At 46.4% G+C, this 25,399-nt stretch overlaps 1 protein-coding gene and 1 long non-coding RNA gene across 3 annotated transcripts in view; one reads left to right on the top strand and one right to left on the bottom strand.

Annotated features, from left to right (window-relative positions):
• The window catches only part of cep112 (centrosomal protein 112), a 192,122-nt gene that overhangs the window by 148,720 nt on the left and 18,003 nt on the right, over positions 1-25,399 (top strand). For both annotated transcript variants that reach the window (XM_045720004.1, XM_045720003.1), the window contains 2 exons: positions 4,442-4,504; positions 11,432-11,581. In XM_045720004.1, the coding sequence (XP_045575960.1) occupies positions 4,442-4,504; positions 11,432-11,581 (213 nt within the window). The remainder of the gene's footprint in view (positions 1-4,441; positions 4,505-11,431; positions 11,582-25,399) is intronic.
• LOC123743404 (uncharacterized) lies at positions 2,104-4,007 on the bottom strand. Its single transcript, XR_006770177.1, has 3 exons — positions 3,667-4,007; positions 3,365-3,426; positions 2,104-3,029 (listed from the first exon to the last, which is right to left on the bottom strand). It is a non-coding gene; the product is annotated as an uncharacterized lncRNA (long non-coding RNA).

Below are 25,399 nucleotides of genomic sequence, written 5' to 3'. Positions count from 1 at the left end.
ACATAAGTATTCAGAACATTTACTCAGTACATTGTTGAAGCACCTTTGGCAGTGATTAACGCCCTAAGTCTTCTTGGGTATGACGTTACAAGCTTGGCACACCTGTATTTGGGGAGTTTCTCCTATTCTTCTCTGCAGATCCTCTCAAGCTCTGTCAGGTTGGATGGGGAGTGTCGCTGCACAGCTATTTTCAGGTCTCTCTAGAGATGTTCAATCGGGTTCAAGTCCGGGCTCTGACTGGGCCTCTCAAGGACATTCAGAGACTTGTCCCAAAGCCACTCCTGCATTGTCTTGGCTGTGTGCTTAGGGTCATTGTCCTGTTGGAATGTAAACCTTCTCCCCAGTCTGAGGTCCTGAGCGCTCTGGAGCAGGTTTTTATCATGGATCTCTCTGTACTTTGCTGTGTTCATCTTTCCCTTGATCCTGACTTGTCTCCCAGAACCTGCCGCTGAAAAACATCCCCACAGCCTGATGCTGCCACCTCCATGCATCACTGTAGGGATGGTGCCAGGTTTCTTCCAGGCGTGACGCTTGGCATTCAGGCCAAAGAGTTCCATCTTGGTTTCATCAGACCAGAGAATCTTTTCACATGGTCTGACAGTCCTTTAGGTGCCTTTTGGCTAACTCCAAGCAGGCTGTCATGTGCCTTTTACTGAGTGGCTTCCGTCTAACCACTACCATAAAGGTCTGATTGGTGGAGTGCTGCCGAGATGGTTGTCCTTCTGGAAGGTTCTCCCATCTCTACAGAGGAACTTTGAAGCTCTGTCAGAGTGACCGTTGGGTTCTTGCTCACCTACCTGACCAAGGTCGTTCTCCCCCGATTGCTCAGTTTGCCCTGGCGGACAGCTCTAGGAAGAGTCTTGGTGGTCCCAAAGTTCTTCCATTTAAGAATGATGGAGGCAACTGTATTCTTGGGGACCTTCAATGCTGCAGATAGTTTTTGGTAACCTTCCCCAGATCTGTGCCTCGACACAATCCTGTCTCGGACCTCTACGGACAATTCCTTCGACCTATTGGCTTGGTTTTTGCTCTGACATGCACTGTCAACTGTGGGACCTTATATAGACAGGTGTGTGCCTTTCCAAATAATGTCCAATCAATTGACTTTACCACAGGTGGACTTCAATCAAGTTGTAGAAACATCTCAAGGATGATCAATGGAAACAGGATGCGCCTGAGCTCAATTTCGAGTCTCATAGCAAAGGGTCTGAATACTTATGTAACTAAGGTATTTCTGTTTTATTTTAAGTTCTAAAAACCTGTTTTCGCTTTTGTCTTTATGGGGTATTTTGTGGAGATTAATTCGGAAGAAAATGTATTTAATCCATTTTCGAATAAGGCTGTAACGTAACAAAATTTGGAAAAGTGAAGGGGTCTGAATACTTTCCGACTCCACCGTTTGTCTGCTGCCGAGAGAGCCATGATAAAAACGAGTCATGGAAATAAAAGTGCTAGATGGAGAACAAGCTATAGGAGGAAAAAAGGAGTTTCTGCACAGGTACAGCCGACTAGCACTAACTAACGCTACCTAACAAGTCAATACTCGGAGTCAAAGTACCCATATATTATCGCCAAAAGGATATTGCGATATGTAACTGTATACATCTTTTCCCCCCATCACTAATGTGAAGTGTTCCAAAGACACATGGTTCTATGGTGAACAGTACAAAAAAAGTCTGAAAATGAATGAACTCACTACTGTAAGTCGAGCTGGATAAGAGCGTATGCTAAATGACTAAAATGTAAATGTATAATAAAGTTTCACGTGGAAATGTAACGTGAAATCATGTGGTTTTTCCAAAAGGGCTGTCTCCAGCATGTGATGTATACAATGCAATAAATGGTATGTGTTTTGTGACTTAGCTAAGGAAACTTAGCTGATAAACCATGATGTGGAGATGTTTTCCCAAAGCTGCCCCCTCCTTCTCCTGCAGCAATACAACGCCCTATTCCAAGGAAAGAGAAAGATCACTACAGCTGTGTGTGTGTGTGTGTGTGTGTGTGTGTGTGTGTGTGTGTGTGTGTGTGTGTGTGTGTGTGTGTGTGTGTGTGTGTGTGTGTGTGTGTGTGTGTGTGTGTGTGTGTGTGTGTGTGTGTGTGTGTGTGTGAGAGAGAGAGAGTTGGCCCTGTTCCAGCTGCAGATTGTTAATTAAGTTCTGGTAAGCGGTGCATGCTCCTGCCTTCAGATCCACTTCCACTGTTCCTCACACACACACACACTTCAAAGGCAGCCTCAGCCGCTCACCGCTCCACGCCAGCCAGGATTATTAAGCGATTGAAGAGTCTGATACGGCCTCAAAGGGCCTTCAGCGGTAAGACGCTTTTGGCAGGCTGTGCAGGTAGTCCACTTTAAAGTACACACACACATGCACACACACTCTCTCCATACTGTTTCACACAAACACACACACACACACTACATTCTTACACATCGTTAGTCTACTTTAGACCTGAGGATCTTTCTGTGTGTTTACTTTGTCTCAGAACAGAAACATTATTCATGTGTATTGGATATAAAGTAGATACCTTTATGCATTAGTGTAGTGTTTTCCTGTGGTTTTAGATATATATAGTGTTCTCCTATGTTAATGTACCAGTGTAGTGTTTTCCTGTGGTTTTAGATATATATAGTGTTCTCCTATGTTAATGTACCAGTGTAGTGTTTTCCTGTGGTTTTAGATATATATAGTGTTCTCCTATATTCCCATGAGTTTGTGTGTTGTCTGTGTGTGGGTTATCATAAAGAGTTTGTTTTTCATTAGACTAAAACCGTATGTGTGAAGGCAAACACACACTTAGCCCAACAGTGGACTTTAATCAGGCTGGAGTCAAAGCAGGAACAGTCTCTATAGCAACAAAGGCAGGCTGGGGGAATGGATGGATGTGTCAGTCTGCCTGTCTGTCAGGTGCAGGAGGAACATTTAGGGCCGACAGTGTTTTTGTTCCCCTGTCTTTTCTTCTCCTTTATTTCTCTTCTGTCGTTCACGCCTGGCTTTGTTCTCTCTCTCTCTCATCAGCCGGTAAGGCCCCTAGAGAGACAGACGAGAGCCGTTCAAAGCCAAACAGACAGACAGGAAGACATACAAGAGCCGTATCCGTGGTGACGGCTGCCTGTATCCGTGGTGACAGGTGTGTCCATTCGACAGCGGCCCGCTGTTCCTTTGCCGTTTGTCAGGAAGTGTTGGGAGCAGGGCCAGGCCCATGGCGTTGATGGGTTTTTCGGGGTGTGTTTGCTAATACAGAGCATTACAGAGAGTCTGTCTCTTAATATGTCTGTCTGTCTGTCTGTCTGTCAGTGCCACCAGGAGAGAGCTGATCTGAAAGGGTGATGTTTAGACTGTATTAATCTGTTGTCAGGACTGACCTGTGAAATCTCGCCGGTCCTCTGTGCTTGAGTCATCCTGTATCTCGGCAGTGTTTCAACTTCTAGAGAGAAAGAGAGAGCGACAGGGGGGAGAGAGAGAGGGAGTGTTAGAACAGAACCAGTCACAGGGGAGGTGTAGAAAGACCAGACTGACACTGAACCTGCACAGGCATGTCTGTGACATCAGAGCTATATAAAGTTGATGTTGAGGCGATATCTACATAATTATCTCACAGTGCTCTGTACCCTCTCAGTGACAAGTCATAATGTAGAGATAGGTTGCTTATTGTGAAATCTCTTACCTATGTGTGGTTCTAGCTGGCTGTTAATGACCTTTCCAAGTGGACGAAGAATAAAACCCAGCAAGCACAAGTCAAAAACACTCCTGTCTGTCTGTCAATCTGTCTGTCCGTCTGTCTGTTTCCATCTGTCTGTCCGTCTGCCTTTAACACATTGTGTCTGTTGGTCTGTATGTTCTTCCTCCATGTTGTCTCCCCTGTCCCAGTTTCCTTCTGTTTTTCCCTGATAATTGGCAGCCGTGGCTGATTTCTCCCCCTCTTCCTGTTAAGTGATGAATAGTTGGCAGGGCATCAGAGGGAGCGGTGTGCCCGCCGGGCCACTCACTGGCTGCTGCTGCCACAGGGGCGTGGAGCCTGGCACTGTGCCCAGAGTAACGCCAGCCCAGCGACAGGCAGGCAGGGGGACACTGCCAAGAGACAGGGGTCAACGGCTGTGTGTGTGTGTGTGTGTGTGTGTGTGTGTGTGTGTGTGTGTGTGTGTGTGTGTGTGTGTGTGTGTGTGTGCGCGTGTGTCTTACTCACTCTCTCCCTCTATCTCTCGTGTGTGTCTGTATGCATATCTCTTTCTCTCTCTTTCCCTCTCTCTCGTGTGTGTCTGTATGCATATCTCTTTCTCTCTCTTTCCCTCTCTCTCGTGTGTGTCTGTATGCATCTCTTTCTCACTCTCTCCCTCTATCTCTCGTGTGTGTCTGAATGCATATCTCTTTCCCTCCATCTCTCGTGTGTGTCTGTATGCATATCTCTTTCTCACTCTCTCCCTCTCTCCACTGTGTTGCAGACGAACACCAGGCTAAAGCAGATTGAGAAGGAATTCAGTCAGAAGCTTGCCAAGTCTGCTCAGGTAAACACTTCTCTTTTCCTGTTTTTGGCCTTCTTTTTTGGAAGATTTGTTTGAAAAAAGCACACAAACGTTCAGTGGGGAGCTGTGAGAACAAATATACACTCCCCCCTTTTCTCCCTGCTTAAACACAAACACACACACACACTTTTACAACACACACACACACATATACCACACACCAAGTTTACCGTAATGCTGCAGACAAATTCATCTACATGTATAAATGTCTAAGCTCTACCTCCTAGGTTTTTTCTTTCTTTCATCTCTCTCTCTCCCTCTGTCTCTCATGCCTTTGTTTAACATCCAGAGGCGTCTGAGGCAAGGGTTAGCTAGGCTTTGGTCCAGGCACTTCACAGGTGGTGTGGAAACCTGGCCCAGTTAGTTAGCCAGGTTTTATACCAAAGAGGCTTTACTGTTTGATTCTAGTTGTTTCACAATGTTCCGATTTGCCTTTAATCCATATGTAGAATCCTATTTATGTAGTTGCGCCACCTTGCATACAGCAATACGGAACCCAGGTGGGATTGGCTGGATGATATGAGGGTTTTAGGTACCTTTTTAGGTGCCTCACACACACATACACGCATGCACACATACACACACACATTAACACACATGCTCATGCACACACTTGTTCTTTCTCCCCCCCCCTCTCTTTCTCTCTCCCGCTCCCCTTCCCTGGCCATGACGTCAGGAGTGTTGTTTGAAGGTTCTCCTCTCTGGCCAGGACCATATGTTTAACATTAAACCTAATCTCCTCAGACTGAGAGCAGTTAAAGCCAGAGGAACTCTCCTCTCTGTTCATGAATCAAAACCACCAGGCCATTCCTCCTCTTCTCCATTCTTCCCCCCATTCTACCCTTTCTCTCTCTCTCTCGTCTCGCTCTGTTTGGACATGTGGGAGGCTTTAAAGCTACAGTCTGAGATTAGTTTTTTAAGCAAAAATATAAAGAATTGAAATGACCGTTGAAAAGATTCCCAGATTTCAGACTGTGGCTTCAAAGCGCCTTTTAGCTGGGCAGTATAAAAGAACCCAAAACACAAATCACTGTTTGTATGTTTGAAAACAAAGAAGATTAGATCTATCCCAATCTGAAAAAATAGGGGTGAAATATCGTATTCTATCACAGGCTTTAATTGCTAAATCATGACCTTAGAAGAAACTATTTTTTGTCTTTCTCACTCTCTCTTTTTTTTCAATCCCCCTGTTTTGGGTCCACTTTTGACGGCAGCAGCGTTGAGTTGAAAGCGAGGTTGACAAGCAGATGTTGTGAGAAATCAGGAGCGTATGAAGTTGCACAATGCCCCCGACATCAAACATGTCTCGGGTGGTAGTTGAAAGTTCACTCTGTGTTTACTCGTCTTTGCTATGTGGCGAGGTAAAGTTTCCGTCAACAGAGGCTGCAAAAGATTAATCCTCTGTTTTGAAGGGGTGCAACCAACGCTCGCACGAGTTTAACTTAACACCCTTCCTCTGCATTCTGTTGCTGAAAACCCCAGTTCCATGTGTTCGACAATGACTAAACACAACGCTCTAAGGACATTATACATGCATGTGTTTATTTCTAAGTTAAGAGGAAGTCTACCGACCATATTAAAGCACGCTATTTGTTGGTATTTGTAGCGTGTGTTAGCAGCTTGACTTTCAAAGGCGTTGTGTAGGGACTAAATAGGTTTTAATGCATAGGAGCCCTGGGGGAGAGAGGGAGAGCACTGCAGCATGGGTAGTAGTGTCCCAATTAAAACATAGCAAGCGGCCATACGTTATCCTGAGGGCACTAGGGTAGACGCATGCAGTGTGGATGAACGCGCACACACAACACGCGCACACACATACGGTGTGACCGTGCGCACACACAGTGTGAACAAACACACACTCATACAACACACACACACAGGGTCCTTTGAGCTTCAATAATTAGCGTCTCTGAAATCCGGGCCGCTTAATCGTCTTGCTGAGCGTGGCCTTCCTGAGCGACCTCTGAACCCAACCCGGTTTGTTTCTCTTCTCTAGTTAATGATGAGGCAACAGTGGGGGTCCCTGGGAGCTCCTCCAGCCCTTTATCTCAACACTGCTGCTGGTTGAACATGGGAAAGGCTTGTAATAACAACTTGAATCCAGTTAGGAGCAGGAAACACGTCTTTACTACTATTATTATTATTTCATGCATAAAGTCCTTAACATCCTAGTAGAATCAGGCAATAACTGAAAGATAAATGATTTAAATGACAATCATGCCCTTCTGGGTGTTATTGAACTATTTGTTGCTTCTGATCTGGGAGTGCATCAGTTCACTTTCTTCTGGTTCTTGTTAAGGCCCTAGTGAGTTCATTGTGTCATGCTATGTCTGTCATAGAGAACTGATAAATGGCCAGCCGGCCTCTGAGAGGCCCTGCAACTGCCTTTCATTCTGTATGTTCACTTTGAGGTGAGGCAAACCCAGCCTAAACAGAGCTACCAACCAGCCTGTGAAATTAAAGACGGCCTGTTCAGGCCAATTACAGTACAGTCGGATGAAGCCCTCGATATGAGACTAGGTATAAAGGTACAAGAATAATGAGACAGACAGGGTTAATGAGTCATATCACTCCAGGCTACAGACGAGATGCTAGAGAATCTATAAGCAAAATAATTATTACGCCCAGAACTGATGTTCCCATCATAATGGACCATTTGTTGCTTTCATGTGGCTGGCCCCGCTGACTAAATAAGTCTAATCTCTCCCTCTGTGGTCGGCTAAGTCGCTCATTCCCATAACTCCCACTCAATGAGAAGATTCCAGTAAGACTGTTGAACGAAGAGTTGAGTTGAACTAATGTACAGTAAACAATTGTCAGTCTGTCTGTCTGTCTGTCTGTCTGTCTGTCTGTCTGTCTGTCTGTCTGTCTGTCTGTCTGTCTGTCTGTCTGTCTAGCCCAGCGCGAGCAGTTCAACGGGCCTGAGCAAGTAGTTTTCTCTCTTCCTATTTTTTTTCTCTCTACCTTCTCTTTTCTCTTTCCTCTCTTCTCCCTCTCTTCTCCCTCTCTCCTCTCTTCTCCCTCTTCTCTACTCTCTTCTCCCTCTCTCCTCTCTTCTCCCTCTCTCCTCTCTTCTCCCTCTTCTCTACTCTCTTCTCCCTCTCTCCTCTCTTCTCCCTCTCTCCTCTCTTCTCCCTCTTCTCTACTCTCTTCTCCCTCTCTCCTCTCTTCTCCCTCTCTTCTCCCTCTCTCCTCTCTTCTCCCTCTTCTCTACTCTCTTCTCCCTCTTCTCTACTCTCTTCTCCCTCTCTGCTCTCTCTTCTCCCTCTCTCCTCTCTTCTCCCTCTCTTCTCCCTCTCTCCTCTCTTCTCCCTCTTCTCTACTCTCTTCTCCCTCTCTCCTCTCTTCTCCCTCTTCTCTACTCTCTTCTCCCTCTTCTCTACTCTCTTCTCCCTCTCTCCTCTCTTCTCCCTCTCTTCTCCCTCTCTCCTCTCTTCTCCCTCTCTGCTCTCTCTTCTCCCTCTCTCCTCTCTTCTCCCTCTCTTCTCCCTCTCTCCTCTCTTCTCCCTCTCTGCTCTCTCTTCTCCCTCTCTCCTCTCTTCTCCCTCTCTTCTCCCTCTCTCCTCTCTTCTCCCTCTCTCCTCTCTTCTCCCTCTCTTCTCTCTCTCAGCTACATCTTAAATAGAATGTTCATTTTGACTGGAGTATTTCAAAGCTACTGCTGGTGCTTTTCATCTTGGTGTGTACCACAAGTTAACCAACACAAACTCACTCTACTCTTCAAAATGATAGGAGCTTTTTTCCTCCTCTCTCAATCTGTCTCTCTCACTCTCACTCACTCACTCACTCACTCACTCACTCACTCACCACTCACTCTCTCTGTGTCTGTCTGCCTTTTTCTCTCACTCTTTCTCTCTTTCTCGATTTCTCTCTCTCTTTTTCTCAGGACAGACAGAGAACTGTGAGAAGATTGATAATGGCTGAGACTATTGCTGAGACACACCATTGACACTAACTAATGGTGTCTACCTATAGTAACTAAACCAGAGATGCATTTCTGTCTCCCATGGTGTCCTACAGATAATGACATCATGTTGGTGGGAAATATGTTAAGCATTTCATATCCGGCTCCAACAAGCTGTGTGTTTTGATGTTAATGCGGCATTTGTCTGCTGCCCACACTCTCTAATGTATTAGCATAAAAACTCCTGTTTAATTTAGACTCAACTAAACGCTTCCTGAAACAGCATCTGTTCAAAAAACAGCAACAAACAGGGTCTGTCACTGAAGGAAAAACTCCAAGTCCTAGGACTGTACTGTACAGAGGACTATAGACCTAGGACTGTACTGTACAGAGGACTATAGACCTGGACCTAGGACTGTAATGTACAGAGGACTATAGACCTGGACCTAGGACTGAACTGTACTGTACAGAGGACTATAGACCTGGACCTAGGACTGAACTGTACTGTACTGTACAGAGGACTATAGACCTGGACCTAGGACTGAACTGTACTGTACAGAGGACTATAGACCTGGACCTAGGACTGAACTGTACTGTACAGAGGACTATAGACCTGGACCTAGGACTGAACTGTACTGTACAGAGGACTATAGACCTGGACCTAGAACTGAAGTGTACTGTACAGAGGACTATAGACCTGGACCTAGGACTGAACTGTACTGTACTGAACTGTACTGTACAGAGGACTATAGACCTGGACCTAGGACTGAACTGTACTGAGGACTATAGACCTGGACCTAGGACTGAACTGTACTGTACAGAGGACTATAGACCTGGACCTAGGACTGGACTGTACTGTACAGAGGACTATAGACCTGGACCTAGGACTGAACTGTACTGTACAGAGGACTATAGACCTGGACCTAGGACTGAACTGTACTGAGGACTATAGACCTGGACCTAGGACTGAACTGTACTGTACTGTACAGAGGACTATAGACCTGGACCTAGGACTGAACTGTACTGTACAGAGGACTATAGACCTGGACCTAGGACTGAACTGTACTGTACAGAGGACTATAGACCTGGACCTAGGACTGAACTGTACTGTACAGAGGACTATAGACCTGGACCTAGGACTGAACTGTACTGTACTGTACAGAGGACTATAGACCTGGACCTAGGACTGAACTGTACTGTACAGAGGACTATAGACCTGGACCTAGGACTGAACTGTACTGTACAGAGGACTATAGACCTGGACCTAGGACTGACGACTGACTGAACTGTACTGTACAGAGGACTATAGACCTGGACCTAGGACTGAACTGTACTGAGAGGACTATAGACCTGGACCTAGGACTGAACTGTACTGTTGGACTGAACTGTACTGTACAGAGGACTATAGACCTGGACCTAGGACTGAACTGTACTGAGGACTATAGACCTGGACCTAGGACTGAACTGTACTGTACAGAGGACTATAGACCTGGACCTAGGACTGGACTGTACTGTACAGAGGACTATAGACCTGGACCTAGGACTGAACTGTACTGTACAGAGGACTATAGACCTGGACCTAGGACTGAACTGTACTTGAGGACTATAGACCTGGACCTAGGACTGAATGACTGTACTGTACAGAGGACTATAGACCTGGACCTAGGACTGAGACTGTACTGTACAGAGGACTATAGACCTGGACCTAGGACTGAACTGTACTGTACAGAGGACTATAGACCTGGACCTAGGACTGAACTGTACTGTACAGAGGACTATAGACCTGGACCTAGGACTGAACTGTACTGTACAGAGGACTATAGACCTGGACCTAGGACTGAACTGTACTGTACAGAGGACTATAGACCTGGACCTAGGACTGAACTGTACTGTACAGAGGACTATAGACCTGGACCTAGGACTGAACTGTACTGTACAGAGGACTATAGACCTGGACCTAGGACTGAACTGTACTGTACAGAGGACTATAGACCTGGACCTAGGACTGAACTGTACTGTACAGAGGACTATAGACCTGGACCTAGGACTGAACTGTACTGTACAGAGGACTATAGACCTGGACCTAGGACTGAACTGTACTGTACAGAGGACTATAGACCTGGACCTAGGACTGAACTGTACTGTACAGAGGACTATAGACCTGGACCTAGGACTGAACTGTACTGTACAGAGGACTATAGACCTGGACCTAGGACTGAACTGTACTGTACAGAGGACTATAGACCTGGACCTAGGACTGAACTGTACTGTACAGAGGACTATAGACCTGGACCTAGGACTGAACTGTACTGTACAGAGGACTATAGACCTGGACCTAGGACTGAACTGTACTGTACAGAGGACTATAGACCTGGACCTAGGACTGAACTGTACTGTACAGAGGACTATAGACCTGGACCTAGGACTGAACTGTACTGTACAGAGGACTATAGACCTGGACCTAGGACTGAACTGTACTGTACAGAGGACTAGAGAACCTGGACCTAGGACTGAACTGTACTGTACAGAGGACTATAGACCTGGACCTAGGACTGAACTGTACTGTACAGAGGACTATAGAACCTGGACCTAGGACTGAACTGTACTGTACAGAGGACTATAGACCTGGACCTAGGACTGAACTGTACTGTACAGAGGACTGTAGACCTGGACCTAGGACTGAACTGTACTGTACAGAGGACTATAGACCTGGACCTAGGACTGAACTGTACTGTACAGAGCACTAAGGACCTGGACCTAGGAATTGGCTAATCAATTTCCATTTGGTATTCAATGACCATGACCCACAGAGTCAGTTTTTATAGTGTGTTTATACTGTCTGTGTCATATGGGTATGTATCTATATCAACCCTCTGGAATGGTGTTCCTCAGGGGTCACTGTTGTCCCCTCTCAATTTGTCTCTCCCTCTCTCATCCCAACCCATCTCTCTCCTCCCTCTCCCTCTCCCATCTAATCTCTTTCTCTCTCCTCCCTCTCTCCATAGTTGATAGCGGAGCTGCAGACGTCCGTGTGTGATGCTAAGGAGGAGGGGTTGCGGCAGCAGCAGGAGAAGGAGAGACAGTTGAAGGAGGCTACAGCTCGCTGGGATGATGAGAGGAGGCAGATGAGCCGCCACACAGACACTAAGAACAAGGTAAAGTTTCTTGGACATTCTGCAAAGGACACTACTATATAGTAGACATCAATAGTGCACGCCACAAAGTCTGTTAAAGACACTAGAAAGTGTACACTACTGAGCCTCCGGACGTCTGTCCATCTCCCAAACTGTCACTCTTGATCATCACTACATTCTTTATTGTGTGGAGTACATTTGTCAATGTCCAAGATGGCAGACATCTTTTCTTGTGTTTACCAGTTAGTTGGGTTAGGATGTAATACAGTTCAATAGAGTACAGGCTCAGCTGAATCAACATCAGAGACACAATGCAATATTGCATTTGATTAAATAGTGGTTGTCAAACTTTTGTTGAAAAACAGCGAGTGAGAGAACATGGGTAAGTTGACATATAAATATGTCCAAAGATTTCCACCCATTGGTTGGTCGAGAGGAAGGTGATAATTGCAAGAGTGAGCCCATAGGTTGAACAGCCAGCGTGAGGAATGTGCGTTACTGGACTGTGCTGATAGGCTAAAGGTAAATAGGTGAATGACATTCCTCACATGGCTAACAGGAAACAGGAGAAGAAACAAGACATCATGCTGATCATATGTTTGTGTTCATTCCCACTATGCCCCTAGAATAGAAAACAAAGTCCGTTGTGTTCTGCTTACAGGATGAAGTGAAAGAAGCCTTCAGACCAGCCTTCCTGATTGAACTGTTGTAAACTACATTACACTGTGTAGATGGTTTCTTAAGGCTGAAGCTCCTTGTTGGCTTAAAGCCCTCAGTTCTCCTGCCCCCCTCGGTGTCAGTAACCAGCCAGTCTGAGTCCCAGGGAGGGGCCGACTGGCTGGTTAACTTTACACCCCAGCCCAGACACACTCAGTTCTCCTGGCCCCCTCGGTGTCAGTAACCAGCCAGTCTGAGTCCCAGGAGGGGCCGACTGGCTGGTTAACTTTACACCCCAGCCCAGACACACGTCCCCTCTCCTTTGTGAGAGGGCTTTAAACCCGGGTCACAGTTGAAATGTATGTGCTTTGTCATTTTTTATGATGGGTTTCAACTCTAACCCCCATAGTCTCTCTCACACACACACACACACACACACACACACACACACACACACACACACACACACACACTCTAACCCCCATAGTCTCTCTCACACACACACACGAATAACACACACACACTCTAACCCCCATAGTCTCTCACACACACACACACACACACACACACACACACACACACACAGACACTAACCCCATAGTCACTCACACACAAAACACACACACACACACACACGAATAACACACACACACTCTAACCCCCATAGTCTCTCTCACACACACACTAACCCCCATAGTGTCTCTCTCACACACACACTAATAACACACACACACACACACACACACACACACACACACACACCCCCTCCTGGGTTTGGTGGTTGGGATCTCGTATGTTCTTTGTCTGGGGTGAGGCAGTCCTTTAAATCAGCCTGCTACTGCTGCAGCGCTCTTTATTTATCTTTCTGAGCAGCCCCTCTCTTTATCCCTTCTTATTCCCTTCTTCCTTTGAACTTATTTCCATTCCTTCTTTCTCCTTCCTCATTCCTTCCCTGTCTCTGCACTCCTTGCACATTTTCCAGATTCCATCCATCTGCTGTGGATGTCAGGGGTTTGTTCACTACGTTGTTACAGATAGATACATAGAATGATTGTTTTTTATGTGGACTGTGGGTCCAGAACAGTGGGTCCATTCTGTGCAGAGCATTTCTGTATTCAACACCTTATCGGATAAACCTCTGCGCCATTCGAATAAATGGCATGCAGCGTTCAAATAACGTCCCTGCAACCTTCTGCCCAGCTGAACTAGCCCCTGTACAGGATGAGTTATTGGTACTGGGACTTGAAACTCCAGTAGCCAGACAGTGACACTGTGGTAGTTGTCTGGGTGTGTCTCTCTCTAGTTTAATTGGCTGTTGTGTCTGGGATGGAGGTTTATTTTTAAAGGCTCTCTGCACTGTTTGTAGGAGCAGACTTCCATATAAATCCTCTTTCCTCCAGACACCCAGTCCCCACTCTCCCCCGTAGCCCAGCAAGGGGCACTCATTTCTGGGTAGGCTCTGCAGGGGGCCTGCCTGCCCCGGGTTAAATAAGCCACCCGGCGGCTCCGCACCACCACACCTAGAATGTGAGAAATGCCACGTGTTGCGATCCGAACACCTCTGTGACTGACTGACAGCGTGGGGTAATACAGGTCTGGTCTGGACTGGTCCAGTCTCTGCTCCTGGAGTCTGGATTCTTCTGCTGGTGTAGCTTTCTCTGGTCAGCCAGACACATTCACACACACACACTCACACATGTTACCTGTCTCTCTCACTAACTCTCTCACACACACACTATATGTCACACAATCTCCCTGTGTGTGTGTGTGTGTGTGTGTGTGTGTGTGTGTGTGTGTGTGTGTGTGTATGAGGCAGCAGCCCAGGCTGTGTGTGTGTGTGTCTACTATCTCCAGTGTTAGCAGCAGACAAAGCTCTGTCTATTATCTATCTCATTATTACCATCCCACAGTACTCACCACCCACTAATGAGCCTCCAATTAACCAATGACTTGTTGATTAAAGTCTAGACGCCACAGAGAATGAGAGGACGGAGGGGGAGAGAGACGAGTGAAACAGCGAGAAGCAGAGAGAGATGGGACAGAGAGAGCGTGTGTGTGCATGTGTGCGTGCACTCGTTCTCACCCGTGTGTGTTTGTTTGTGCTCGTTCACGTGTGTGTGTGTGTGTGTGTGTGTGTGTGTGGGGGAATGTGTGTGTGTGTGTGTGGGGAATGTGTCTGGAGCGTGGAGTGTGTCTTTGGCCTGTTTGCTGGCGGTGGAACTATCGCGCTGCTCACTTCAATGGCTGGATTATGAAAGCTGAAGGGGGCTGAAGACAATGGTGACGGGGAGAAAATAACATCAAAGTGGCGGCAGAGACATTTGAACATAATAATCCCAAAACAGTTGTTGTTGTCGATGTGTCTGTGGTATCATATGTCCCTTCTACCCTCTGACTAGATGAAACTGCTTTTAGCCTCGTTTCTAGTTTAGCACCACTGTCTCCACGGCCGGAACCTCTAAAGAGAGGACAGTAAATAGGCATCTCATGGATATTTCATGGACCAGGTGTTGATCCTGGTTGAAAAGTAGGACTGTCCCTAGCCTGCCTGTTCTGTGTGGATCCAGAGGATCACAGGCCAAATACAAACTGTGTCAGACATGACCACACAGGATGTTTGTAAGGACTCCCTCCACATTGATTTGACCAGGAGATCTGAGCGCTGCCAAGTAGCAGCTCTGTTATGGCAAGACACAATGATCCAAGTTATAATATATGCAGAGCCTGATAAAGAAATGAGTCTTCTCATCCCTGTTCTAACTTCCTCCCTCTCACTGAGTCGGAACTCACTCCACACACACTATCCCTCCAGCTCCCCTCTGACCCCGGAAACACCAGTCGTTAGCACTATTTGCCTGGCCCAAACAACGGGTTGTTCCTGAATGTTAATAACACCTGTTATTATGTCATTATTATGACACCCTTATGTAGACCTCATTTACATTTTTGTCATTTAGCGACTTACAGTAATGAGTGTATACATTTTCCATACTTTTTTCTTGTAATCCGGGAGTTAAAGAGCCTGCCTGTACGGCATCCACAGCCTGCCGTGTCTCCTAGGGTCCTCGGGCTCCGCTGCTCCAGAGACAATATCTGCCGTGTCTCCTAGGGTCCTCAGGCTCCGCTGCTCCAGAGACAATATCTGCCGTGTCTCCTAGGGTCCTCAGGCTCCGCTGCTCCAGAGACAATATCTGCCGTGTCTCCTAGGGTCCTCGGGCTCCGCTGCTCCAGAGACAATATCTGCCGTGTCTCCTAGGGTCCTCGGGCTCCGCTGCTCCAGAGACAATATCTGCCGTGTCTCCTAGGGTCCTCAGGCTCCGCTGCTCCAGAGACAATATCTGCCGTGTCTCCTAGGGTCCTCGTGCTCCGCTGCTCCAGAGACAATATCTGCCATGTCTCCTAGGGTCCTCAGGCTCCGCTGCTCCAGAGACAATATCTGCCATGTCTCTTAGGGTCCTCGGGCTCCGCTGCTCCAGAGACAATATCTGCCGTGTCTCCTAGGGTCCTCAGGCTCCGCTGCTCCAGAGACAATATCTGCCGTGTCTCCTAGGGTCCTCGGGCTCCGCTGCTCCAGAGACAATATCTGCCGTGTCTCCTAGGGTCCTCGGGCTCCGCTGCTCCAGAGACAATATCTGCCGTGTCTCTTAGGGTCCTCAGGCTCCGCTGCTCCAGAGACAATATCTGCCGTGTCTCCTAGGGTCCTCGGGCTCCGCTGCTCCAGAGACAATATCTGCCGTGTCTCCTAGGGTCCTCAGGCTCCGCTGCTCCAGAGACAATATCTGCCGTGTCTCCTAGGGTCCTCGGGCTCCGCTGCTCCAGAGACAATATCTGCCGTGTCTCCTAGGGTCCTCAGGCTCCGCTGCTCCAGAGACAATATCTGCCATGTCTCTTAGGGTCCTCGGGCTCCGCTGCTCCAGAGACAATATCTGCCGTGTCTCCTAGGGTCCTCAGGCTCCGCTGCTCCAGAGACAATATCTGCCGTGTCTCCTAGGGTCCTCGGGCTCCGCTGCTCCAGAGACAATATCTGCCATGTCTCCTAGGGTCCTCAGGCTCCGCTGCTCCAGAGACAATATCTGCCGTGTCTCTTAGGGTCCTCAGGCTCCGCTGCTCCAGAGACAATATCTGCCGTGTCTCCTAGGGTCCTCGGGCTCCGCTGCTCCAGAGACAATATCTGCCGTGTCTCCTAGGGTCCTCAGGCTCCGCTGCTCCAGAGACAATATCTGCATCTGAAGGAAAAGTCACCCTCTTGCCATGTTTGTGTTTATCATCCCTCCCATCCAGGTCTTGAGAGAGGTCTTGTCCTGGGGCAGAGACAGGTGGTGAGTCCTCCTGTACCTGCTCTGAGGGTTTCTCAGGTTCCTTGTACGTGACAACGTCTGGGGTTGATGAATCTAGATTGGTACCTCTTGAGGATGTGTTCTCTGCTAGGGATCCTCCCTGGTCTGTAGGTTCTGTTTCCAACATGCTACTTTCTTCCAGGCTCAACTCCACACCAATGTCCATATCCCCACTATCGTCCCCTTCCTCAATAGATTTGACACGTGACCCATGTACTGTAGATCCTGGAATGTAAATGTAATGTAAAATTACCCTTATCTACCAGGCAGCTCTCTCTCTATCTCTGCTTTCTCTCGCTTTCTCGCTCTGTCTGTCTGTCTGTCTGTCTGTCTGTCTGTCTGTCTGTCTGTCTGTCTGTCTGTCTGTCTGTCTGTCTGTCTGTCTGTCTGTCTGTCTGTCTGTCTGTCTGTCTGTCTGTCTGTGTCTTTTTCTCTCTCTCATTCTCTTTGTCGCTCTCTGATATGATCCACCCATCCACAGATGAAAGAAAGAGAGGGATGAAGGGGAAGCAGGAAAACAGGAAGTGATATTGATGTCACACCACTCAATTCCCACACTACCCAGGGAGGGAGGGAGCAGGGCGAGTCGTTAGAGGGACTGGAGGCTCTGAGTCCATCTCAAGTCTATAGTGGTTTCCTCTCCTCTAACACCTTGAGTCTTGTCATACATGTTAAACAGGAGGGTTAGAGTTCTCTCTCCTTTCCCCTCTCTTTTCCTCTTCTCCCTGTCTCTTCTTCTCTCCCGCCTGCCCCCTCTGTCACACACACATACATGTTCACCTCCGGCTGCCAAAAGGGAGAGCTGGTTGGTGAATAAACAATGGTACCCGCCCATAGTGGCACATTGCTCCTCTTTGATCCTCATTGCTGTTCCTGCTCCCCTCAGCAATACTTCCTGTCACACACACACACACACACACACACACACACACACACACACACACACACACACACACACACACACACACACACACACACGTCTGAGTCAAGACCATTTCTCTATCTCTCACACGCTCACACACACACACACACACACACACACACACACACACACACACACACACACACACACTAACACGTACACAGGACTAGGCTGACCTTCTGCAGGTGTGACTGTAGTTATGTGTGTTTGGGCCTATATGTTGCTGTGGAAGTTGAAAAGAGAACTTTGCCTGTGGGGAGGACCAGATCAAGAGCAGGTGTATACTGTTCCATATTAAGACTGATGCCTCAATCAGAGTGGTGTGCGTGCGGCGCGTGCGTGCGTGCCCGTGTGGTGCTGGTTGACTGATGAGTTTTCCTGCCGTGGGCAGATTCCCAGAATGGTTTGATCCCGTTATCACAGGAAGTGAGGGAGATAACATTCCAGAATACCACGTGAGAAACCCATTACAGGAACATGTCATTGTTATAATACCAGTATAGTCTCTGTACTACGATATAGAGGTGAAAACCCATGAATCCTTTACACTAGTGGGAATTGGCCTTTATAGAATTTGAAGTGTTTCATACAGAAGAAATATGAAATGTATAACCATGGTAGCAATTGAAAGGAAACCATTTGGAAAATGATTAGACCAAAGGTGAGGACACAACAGTTCACCTGACACAAGACTGATAATCTTAAAATATTTTGGATACATTCAGTAACATGAGATTATTTTATTCCTGGAAGTAGAATAATGTTGGGTAGGTGCAACATAAGACCCCAAAAATATTTTGAGTGAGAGGTCTAACTGGTGTTTCCAAGTGGCCACTCACCTCTCCAATGTGTGCACAGTTCCTAAGCAAATTCAATGCACTTTTATGACTCAAAGAAAAGTCTTCAACTATAAGGTACTTTTTTGCGCTCTCCTAGCTGTGTTGTTGAAGAAGTAGAGCAAATTGTTTTGTTTGGAACACAACCCTCTCTTTCCGCCATCACACAATTACTGTTGTTGTTTACGCAATCCAAAACCAGTCCATTAGAAGTCTCAATCTGAGTCACATGGGCATCATTTCAACACTCGTTCTATTGGCAACATGACTAGCTAAGATACGGTCTTAGTGTTAGGCTTTCACAGGACAATTCAGAGAAACAGATCATCATTCTGGTGCGCATAGAACGGAGTCATCAGTACATTCAGGTGCGTGTGCTGCGGCAATTTCTTCACAAACGGGCTCATTGTGTTCAGAACAACCCAGGGTATGATGCCATGTCATCTTGTAACTGTACATCAAACATAGTGATTAATAGCGATGACACTGTATATGACATGAGTTTTATGATTTGGAGATGTGAAGTGCACATTTGGACCTCAACGTCTCATCTTTCAAAATACATCAAGTCCTCTTCGTTTACAGCATTCTCCTCACTCAGACAAAACAAATGGCCCAATTACCGAGAGGGATGGGCCCGTGGGGCAACTGCATGTCGCGCGTGGTGCTCAAGTTCAAAATGGCTGTTAGTCAAAACACATACAGAGCTGTGAAGCGCAGAGCCAGAACTCTGAAGTCATGTATAGCATGTTACTGTGCAGCCACTACGTTCCAATTTAGGAGTTTATTAGTGTCCAAATCTGCCATTTTGAAGCCATATGTGGGTGTAAAGGGCAACAGTATAGTCGACTCTTGATATATGGCTTGGGACTCTCTTGAACGCCTGCAATAAACCTGGATGTATGCACGAATACAGTATATACAAGCCTTTTCCTATTCCGTTTCAACTGTGACACTATAGCAGGCAGCACCTTGAGGTGACAGGTACAGAGAGCAGGGTTCTTCCTCTGTGAGTGTGGCTGAGCTGCAGTAGGTTTACTTTGTTACAAGACTACACAGTGACTGATCTCTCCATCACGCTTTCAATTATCTCTTATTTTTCTCTGTTCTATTTTGATTGGCTCAGAGCTCAGGCCACAGTGACACACACACACACACACACTATGCACATCAAAAGGGCTTTAAAGAGCAAACCCCAATCTCTCCTTTACATCCAGACATCAGAAGCCACGCATGACGCAAACCACCACTCTCTTTCCCTCCCTCTTTCTCTCTCATACCACAGTCATTTCAAGGTAGATTGTAATCACACGTGTACACACACATGTAGTTACACAGACTGAATTGTGAGTGTGTGTGGGTGCAATTGGTGGTGTGTCTCTGTGTGTACATGTTTGGCCGTGCATGTGTACATTTTGTATTGTGTGCGGGCATGCACTTTTCCGTGTGTGTCTGTGTGATCTAGCTGCCCTGAGGCTGTACTGCCAGTTGGAGGTTCCTCCTGCAGCAGTCAGTCTGCAGTAGGTCTGCCTAGCTAACTCTTCAATTCAATGTCATTTAGCTTTTATCCGAAGTGACCTACAGTCGTGCGTGCATACATTTGTTATGTATAGGTGGCCTCGGGAATCGAACCCACTATTCTGGCATTGCAAGAGCCATTACCAACTGAGCTACAGAGGACCACCTCAGGGTCATCAGAGTATCTCTTTAATCTGACTCTGAGAAACCTTCTGACAGCATACTGCAAATAGAAACATGAAGACAACCACTGCTGCTTTTCTTCCCCTTCTTGTTCTCTCTGCTGTTGATTTTAGTTCACCCGAGGGAAGCGAACTGGCCTTATCTTTGCAGGAGGAGACCACCCAGGAAAGATGACTCAGGTCTCGGTGTGTGTGTTTGTCTGATTTTATACTCTCACCTTTAGAACTTGTGTTAATATTAATGCATGCCTGTACCTGTATGAAATGCTTTGAGGAGTGTGTTGGTTTATGTGTGTGTGAGGTAATGCTTTGAGGAGTGTGTTGGTTTGTGTGTGTGTGAGGTTATGTTTTGAGGAGTGTGTTGGTTTATGTGTGTGAGGTAATGCTTTGAGGAGTGTGTTGGTTTATGTGTGTGAGGTAATGTTTTGAGGAGTGTGTTGGTTTATGTGTGTGAGGTTATGCTTTGAGGAGTGTGTTGGTTTATGTGTGTGAGGTAATGCTTTGAGGAGTGTGTTGGTTTATGTGTGTGAGGTAATGTTTTGAGGAGTGAGTTGGTTTGTGTGTGTGAGGTAATGCTTTGAGGAGTGTGTTGGTTTGTGTGTGTGTGAGGTTATGTTTTGAGGAGTGAGTTGGTTTGTGTGTGTGAGGTAATGCTTTGAGGAGTGTGTTGGTTTATGTGTGTGTGAGGTAATGCTTTGAGGAGTGTGTTGGTTTATGTGTGTGAGGTAATGCTTTGAGGAGTGTGTTGGTTTATGTGTGTGAGGTAATGCTTTGAGCCAAACTTCCACTTTAGAGAGAAGTACACTGCGGATAGAGGTGAGAAGGACCTTCCAGCAGTGGCCCTGCCGTCCGCCTCTTCCTCCTCTCCCTTCTTTCTTTCTCCCTCTCCCTTCTCTTCTCCATCTTCTCTCTCCTCCCACATCTCCCTATACCACTCCTCTTCTTCCTTCCCTCTCTCTCCTTCCTCATCCTCTCCCTCAGGAAATAGAATTTGCCACGTCTGTTGATTCCAGTCTGGATGGCTGAGACCATATCACCCTAACCCATCTGGAGACGCTTTGGAATTATCCTCCATAGAAAATCACACATTCACAGGCAGATAGAGAGGAAGAAGGAGAGAGGGAGGGATGGAGAGAATGAATGAGTGTGTGTGAGAGAGAAGGAGAGAGATGAAGATGGAGGGAGAGATGGATCACAGATGTAGCATCTGGGAGAGGCTCTAACCATAACACATCTTCAAAGTTTCAGGAAAACAGATGGGGTATCTAAGGTGTATCTAGGATCAAGCAGGGGTGGGGAATCTGGATGGCCTCTGGGTGAGATCTGTGCAGTGGGAGCAGGTTTGGGAATGGGGAGGATGTTTCTTCTCAGTAAGGTTCCATGGATCAGGCCCTGTTCCAGTCCTATCCCTTCAGAACAGTGAGAGGCTGAGCCTAGAGATCTGTGCCCAGGGGGAGAGCAGGATCACTGGGGTAACCAGACTGAGGAGGGACTCTCCTGGTCCTCAGGCTATGCTACAGTAGTATGGAGTCTGGATGGAAGGATCACCCATATCCTCCACAACAGTTGAATTCGATCTATTCTATTGTATCTTGTGTTTATATTCTATAGAATTTTTGAGGAACAATCTTCAGATACTGCAACTCTATTGTCCTAGACAGACCATCTCTTGTTCTCAAATGGCACCCTATTCCGTAATATATAGTGCACTACTTTTAATCAGAGGTCAAAAGTAGTGTGACCAGATATCAAAAGAAGTGCACTACATAGGGAATGGGGTGTGATTTGAGACTTATCCCTGATTTTTTACTTTAGGAGATGATGAGGATGGATCCAGTCAAATGTTATTTGTCACATGTATGTGATGGTGATCAGTGAAGAGGCCTGGAGGAAGGTCTGTCTGACTCATACAGTGATTCCATTATGATGCCATGGAGTCATTCATTATCATGCATCTATTAATGATTCCTTCCATGACTGATGCGTTTGTGCAGTGATGCTCTGGCCCTGTAGTGTTTCATCAACCAGATGAAAGAGAGATCAGAGTACAGTCAGCACGCTCTTCATCTCTTCCTAGAAGCCTTCACTCAGACGTTCAGGAAACGCTGTGTCATGATGCTGGAAATGGGGAAGGGGGGGTCTGTCATGCCTGGCTGGGGGGGGGGGGGGGTCCAGAGGGGGGGTGACATTGTGGGGTAATTGGGCTATCCTCAGGGGGAAAAGGGGGTGTGTGTGTGTGTGTGTGTGTGTGTGTGTGTGTGTGTGTGTGTGTGTGTGTGTGTGTGTGTGTGTGTGTGTGTGTGTGTGAGTGAGTGAGAGAGAGTCTTGTTCTCTACACCCTTGCTATTCCTATCCCAGAGGTATGTCACCTCACACATAACCTCTGTGTGTAACATCACATAGATGATGTAGCACACGGTTCATATTAACCATGCTACAAAGTCCATGAACACAACACCCCAATTACATTAAAACGTGACCAGAAGCTAATAAGTTCAAGCCTTAGACTAGCAATCAAACAATCTTGAACTGATGAAATGCTAGGAAAGTTGGATACCGTAAAACTTCAATTAATAGTTTGTGCATTTATTTTCTTGAATCACTAAACACAACCGCCGCTTATTAGAGACAGGCTTCTATTAGAGCCAGGCTTCTATTTCCTTAATGCACACAGCTTTTGCTCAATAACATTTTGAAAAGACTACCACACTGTTTATTGTGACCAGTATGGCCAATATAAACATTATAATAACAAAGATAAGCACATCAGACTTGGAAAGACTAGGCTGCCTATCTGTCACGTCCACTCCCGCTCCTCCTCTCTGGCACTCGTTGTCGATGGTTTACTCAATGATCATCACCATCGTTATGTGCACCTGCGCCTCATGAGACTCACCTGGACTCCATCACCTTCCTGATTACCTCCTCTATATCTGTCACTCCCTATGGTTCTTTCCTCAGTTGTTATTGTTTCTGTTTCATGTCTGTACGCAACTTGTGTTACTTTTTTTTTCTATTTATTAAATTCACTCCCTGTACTTGCTTCCCGATTATTAGCGTACACTATCATACACCCCCATTTTCGTGCTTCAGCACCATACATTATTTGGTGGCACCATGGCTAGCAACGATGACAGAATAAAATAACATAACATTTGAATGCACATGACCGTGAGAATATCAGAGCTGTGTCCATGGTAAGCTCGTAAACAGTTTTGTCACGCCTATTCCCGCTCCAGCGCTCGACGTCACCGGTCTACTAACCACCGGTCCTGGCAACCATCATTACGCACACCTGCTCCCCATTGTTACACACACCTGGACCTCATCACCTTGATTACTCTCCCTTTATTTAGCCCTCAGTAGCCTCATCAGACCGTATTGGTTTTGGTCACGTCCAGTACGCTTCTCCTTTATCTGCCTTATTCATTAAACTCACCTTCTGCATCTGCTTCCTGACTCCCAGTATATACGTTACGCATTTAGACCCATCGTTTATTTGGAACAGCCGTTTATTTTCTGAAATGTGTGCCGATGCCCGGCTAATTGAAGTTTTATGGTAATTGTAAACAAGACAGTTGGAGTGAAGTGCTTGACGTGATCAGAAGGAAGCAGAGAGGATCGTGACTGGAGAAGACAGAGCCTGATTAATAGAATAACATCAACCAGTATCATATTCATCTGCCAATACACTTATTCACCTCGTCCAGTGAGTCTCTGTGGTAGAGTCCCAAATGGAACCATATTCCCTATTTAGTGCACTACTTTTGACTAGGGCTCATAGGGAATTGCCCACGGCTCTGGTCAAAAGTAGTGCACTAGATAGAGAATAGGGTGTCATTTGGGCGACACACTGTGTTGACTTATAACAGGAAGGGTCCAGTTCAAAACGCGGGAAGCAGACGGATCCTTTTAATGCATTAATAAACAGAACCACTTCTTGGAAGCAGAATGTGTGCTGGCGGCCGCATCATTCCTAAAGTTACTTTCAACCATGGAAATTTGACTGAGCTTTGAATTCAGATCTTTGCACTCGTTTTTGACGTCTTGTCTCGTAATATTGTGGGAAGGGATAGACAGTTTGAAGAAAGATAGTTTGATGTAACACTTTATCTTAAGTTAACTCTTATACCCATGTAACTACACAGTAATAACTGTAGTTAGTAATATCATTGTAGGTACATAAAGTGTTACCCAACATTTAGCCTTTTCGTGATCTGTGTTCAATGTGTTAGGGTTGTGCTTCCCAGGAGCTGCAGTTCATGGTAAACCTACATGGTGTTAGTCATTTATGTTAAGTGGATGGACTGTATATCACCAGTCAGTCATGGTTATTACCTGAGCTATATTTCCCTCAACCATGGGAATGGATGGGAACACCTGCCTTACTCATTCATTCTCACACACACACACACACTGCAGGGAGTGTCATAATGCTGATGCTTAGCAGTGCCTTTCTGCCTCACACACACAGCCCCCATCAAACCATCAACACCCATACCAGTGGACTTACCGTGTGTGCACGTGTGCATGTGTGTGTGTGCTCTGGTTGTCGTGAGGCCTAATCGAAGGTGAAGTTAACACGTGTGTGTGTGTGTGTGTGTGTGTGTGTGTGTGTGTGTGTGTGTGTGTGTGTGTGTGTGTGTGTGTGTGTGTGTGTGTGTGTGAGACATCTGGTTCAGGAACCAAGCCTTTCTTTCTTTCCACTGCTATCAGTTACAGCAGGAGAGGAAAACAGTCCTCTACACTCCTCTTCTCCTCCGCTATTCTGTTCTTTTCTCCTATCCTCTGCTATTCTGTTCTTTTCTCCTATCCTCTTCTCCTCTGCTATTCTGTTATTTTCTCCTATCCTCTTCTCCTGCTATTCTGTTCTTTTCTCCTATCCTCTTCTCCTCTGCTATTCTGTTCTTTTCTCCTATCCTCTTGTCCTGCTATTCTGTTCTTTTCTCCTATCCTCTTCTCCTGCTATTCTGTTATTTTCTCCTATCCTCTTCTCCTCTGCTATTCTGTTCTTTTCTCCTATCCTCTTCTCCTCTGCTATTCTGTTCTTTTCTCCTATCCTCTTCTCCTCTGCTATTCTGTTCTTTTCTCCTATCCTCTTCTCCTCTGCTATTCTGTTCTTTTCTCCTATCCTCTTCTCCTGCTATTCTGTTCTTTTCTCCTATCCTCTTCTCCTCTGCTATTCTGTTCTTTTCTCCTATCCTCTTCTCCTCTGCTATTCTGTTCTTTTCTCCTATCCTCTTCTCTGCTATTCTGTTCTTTTCTCCTATCCTCTTCTCCTCTGCTATTCTGTTCTTTTCTCCTATCCTCTTCTCTGCTATTCTGTTCTTTTCTCCTATCCTCTTCTCCTGCTATTCTGTTCTTTTCTCCTATCCTCTTCTCCTCCG

The sequence above is a fragment of the Salmo salar genome, chromosome ssa06 (genome assembly GCF_905237065.1).
Source record: "Salmo salar chromosome ssa06, Ssal_v3.1, whole genome shotgun sequence".
Taxonomy (NCBI): Eukaryota; Metazoa; Chordata; class Actinopteri; order Salmoniformes; family Salmonidae; genus Salmo; species Salmo salar.
This window is presented reverse-complemented; position numbering and strand designations above follow the sequence as displayed.